The sequence below is a fragment of the Apteryx rowi genome, unplaced genomic scaffold (assembly GCF_003343035.1).
Source record: "Apteryx rowi isolate R43461 unplaced genomic scaffold, aptRow1 scaffold_498, whole genome shotgun sequence".
NCBI lineage: Eukaryota > Metazoa > Chordata > Aves > Apterygiformes > Apterygidae > Apteryx > Apteryx rowi.
This window is the reverse complement of record NW_020450758.1, coordinates 246674-249869: the sequence shown is the minus strand read 5'-3', so window position 1 is coordinate 249869 and position 3196 is coordinate 246674. Positions and strand designations below refer to the sequence as shown.

Genomic DNA, 3196 nt, shown 5'->3' with positions numbered 1-3196 from the left:
GGGACCATGGGGCACCAGGGCTGTGGGGCACCAGGACCATGGGGTGTGGGGACCATGGGGCACCAGGGCTGTGGGGCACCAGGACCATGGGGTGTTGGGACCATGGGGCACCAGGGCTGTGGGGCACCATGACCATGGGGTGTTGGGACCAGGGGGCACCAGGGCTGTGGGGCACCAGGACCATGGGGTGTTGGGACCAGGGGGCACCAGGGCTGTGGGGCACCATGGCCATGGGGTGTGAGGGCCATGGGGCGCCGCAGAGTGGGCTTCGCTGGCCGGGCAGTGGGACCTGCGGGCACCCACCACGCTGATGTCCTGCAGGGTGATGGGCTTCTTGTCCTCCACGACCTGCCCCAGGCGCCCGAAGGTGAGCTGCGGGGGCACAGAGGAGCCGGCTGAAGGGTCCCCGGAGCGTTGCCCCGAGGAGGGTGGGGGGGACGGGGACACGGCCACGTGGGGCCACCCCGGGGCCAGCAGCACCCGGTGGAGGTGGCCCAGCGGCTCGGGAGCCGGGATGCGGAGTCTGGATGCAGATGGGTGCCCGTGCACACGTGGGTCCCCGTTCCCCAGGGGCATCTGTCACCATGCACACGTGGGTCCCCATCCCCTGGGGGTGGTTGTCACCATGCACACATGGGTCCCCGTCCCCCCCGGCGCGGGCTCCCCCAGGCCCGACCCTGCCCGTCGCGCCGCGGTGCGGAGCCGGCCGCTGCGGCGCCTTACGGAAAAGCTGATCTCCTCCTCGAGGACGCGGTCGCCCACCACCTGGAAGAGAGGGTGGCAGCGGGGGGCGGGGGCCGTGAGCGGCGCGGCCGACCCCCCCTGCGCCCGCCCCGGCCCCGCGGCCCGGCCCCGCGCTCCCCACCTGGCAGAAGAGCTGGTGGTTGTCCTCCGAGACGAGCAGCAGGCAGCAGCACAGCGACTGGGTCTCCTGCTTCAGCTGCGGAGCGGCGCCGCGGTCAGCGCCAGCCGGTGGTCGGCGCGCCGGCCCGCCGCCCCGAGAGGCCCTTGCGAGGGCAGTGCCCTGCCCGCCCTCTGCCTGCCTTGCGCAGGGCACCTGCGCGCACTGCAGAGGGCTCCCTCCTGGCTGAGCGGGTTAACTCTGGAGACTACTGATGGTTAGGGCAAGGGTGTTCACTCTGGACACTACTGATGCTTGTGTAGAGAATGCTAGAGAGCAAGAGGAGGACCCGTAGGGTCAAGATAACTAGGCTGTGTCTATATCTCTGGGTCTGCAAGGTGAGAGCAAGGCTGTTAACTCTGGAGACTACCGATGGCTACGACAAGGCTATTCACTCTGGACACTACTGATGGTTGTGTAGAGAATGCTAGAGAGCAAGAGGAGGACCCGTAGGGTCAAGTTAACTAGTCTGTGTCTATATCTCTGGGTCTGCAAGGTGAGAGCAAGGCTGTTAACTCTGGAGACTACCGATGGCTATGACAAGGCTGTTCAMTCTGGACACTACTGATGGTTGTGTAGAGAATGCTAGAGAGCAAGAGGAGGACCYGTAGCTAGGTTGTGTTTATAGCTCTGGGTTTGCAAGGTGTGGGCGAAGCCGTTAACTCTGGAGACTACTGATGGCTACGACAAGGCTATTCACCCTGGACGCTACTGATGGTTGTGCAGCTGATGCTTGAGGGGGTTCTTTGCTTTTTTTTTTTTTTTTTTTTTTAGCAAAATGGAGATTCCAGGTGTGCCCCACACAACATTGTGTCCTGGTGCAAACCAGCCCCCCCGCAACCCCGGGATGGCCTCCGGGAGGACGGGACCTCCAGGAGGAGCAGGCCGAGGGCCAGCGCGGCGCTCGGGCGATGCCCCCCGGGGTTGAGCAGGGGGAACCCGCCCGGCTACTCACGTAGTTGATGACCTTGAGCTGGAGCGAGGCGGCGTCCAGGTCGTACAGCTCGCCTGCGGGAGGGCCGAAGGGGGGGGGGGGGGACAACCGTGAGCGCGGGGTCCCTCGGGCGCCCACCGCGCCGCGCCGCGCCGCTGCCCTCACCGCAGAGCTGCAGGATCTTGCAGTCCAGCTCGCTGTAGCTGCTGGTGGCCGCCTTCTCCTTGGCCAGCGAGGTCTGGGAGGAGCTGGTGGAGAGGCTCACCTGGGGCCAGGGCTGCAGCTTCTGCAGGGCCCGCACGCGCCGGTACGCCACCAGGGTCTGCAAGGCGCCCCCCGTCAGCGGGTCCCCCCCCGACGTGCCGTGCTGGGGGGGTCCCCGGGGCCGGCGBGGCGTCCGGCTCGGGGACTCGGCGGTGGCCGAGCGTCACTCACGTGTCTCTCCAGCGCGCGCAGGTTCTGCTCGTCCGCCTCGCTCAGGGGGCCGCAGTGCACCTGGGGGGGGGGGGGACACACGCCGTGAGGGCCCAGGCGTCCGGGCTCTGCCACCCACCCTCTGTCCCCTGTCCAGCCCCCTGAGGTGGCCACGGGGACCCGGCGCTCACCAGGATGACGCACACCACGGCCCCGCTGTCCTTGTCCACCAGCGGCACGACGAGCACTGCGAGCCGGGGCCGCGGCACCGCCGTCCCCCACCCCGTCCGTCCGTCCGTCCGTCTGCCCGCGCACCCGCCCCTCTCCCTCGTCCCCCCGTGTGTCCACCTCCCCCACCACATCCCTCCCTCCATCAGCCCGTCCTTCTGTCCGTCCCCTCATCCCGCAGCTCGTGCTCCGTCCACCCGCCCGTCCCACACCCGCGCATCCACCTCTGCCCACCTGCCCCATGCCCACCCATCTCCGTGCCTACTTGTCCCCCACGTGTCCGTCAGTCCAGCTGCCCACTCACCCTCACACCCACCCGTCCCTCACCCACCCTCCCACCCATCCATCCATCCACCCACTGATGTGCCCTCTCATCCCCCACCCACCCATCCACCCGCCAACCCTTATGCCCACCCATCCCTCACCCCTCCATGCAAGCAACCGTCCACCCACCTATATGCCCTCTCATCCCCAGCCAGCCACCCACCCACCTACCCGTATGCCCTCTCATACCCCATCCACCCACCGATCCATCCATCCACCCACCCATCCACCCACCGACCCACCCATCCACTGATCCATCCATTCACCCACCAACCCACCCATCCACCCATCCACTGATCCATCCACCCACCCATCCATCCACCCACCCATCCATCCATCCACCCACCAACCCACCCATCCATCCACTGATCCATCCACCCACCCATCCATCCACC

The 3196-nt window shown here is 67.3% G+C and overlaps 1 protein-coding gene across 1 annotated transcript in view; it reads right to left on the bottom strand.

Moving 5' to 3' along the window:
- PDE2A (phosphodiesterase 2A) overlaps nucleotides 1–3196 on the bottom strand; it is a 54888-nt gene that overhangs the window by 9306 nt on the left and 42386 nt on the right. The window contains exons 5-11 of the mRNA XM_026079260.1: nucleotides 2441–2552; nucleotides 2271–2330; nucleotides 2001–2157; nucleotides 1857–1909; nucleotides 866–940; nucleotides 724–765; nucleotides 304–372 (exon numbers count right to left, since the gene is read on the bottom strand). Coding sequence (XP_025935045.1) covers nucleotides 304–372; nucleotides 724–765; nucleotides 866–940; nucleotides 1857–1909; nucleotides 2001–2157; nucleotides 2271–2330; nucleotides 2441–2552 — 568 coding nt within the window. The remainder of the gene's footprint in view (nucleotides 1–303; nucleotides 373–723; nucleotides 766–865; nucleotides 941–1856; nucleotides 1910–2000; nucleotides 2158–2270; nucleotides 2331–2440; nucleotides 2553–3196) is intronic.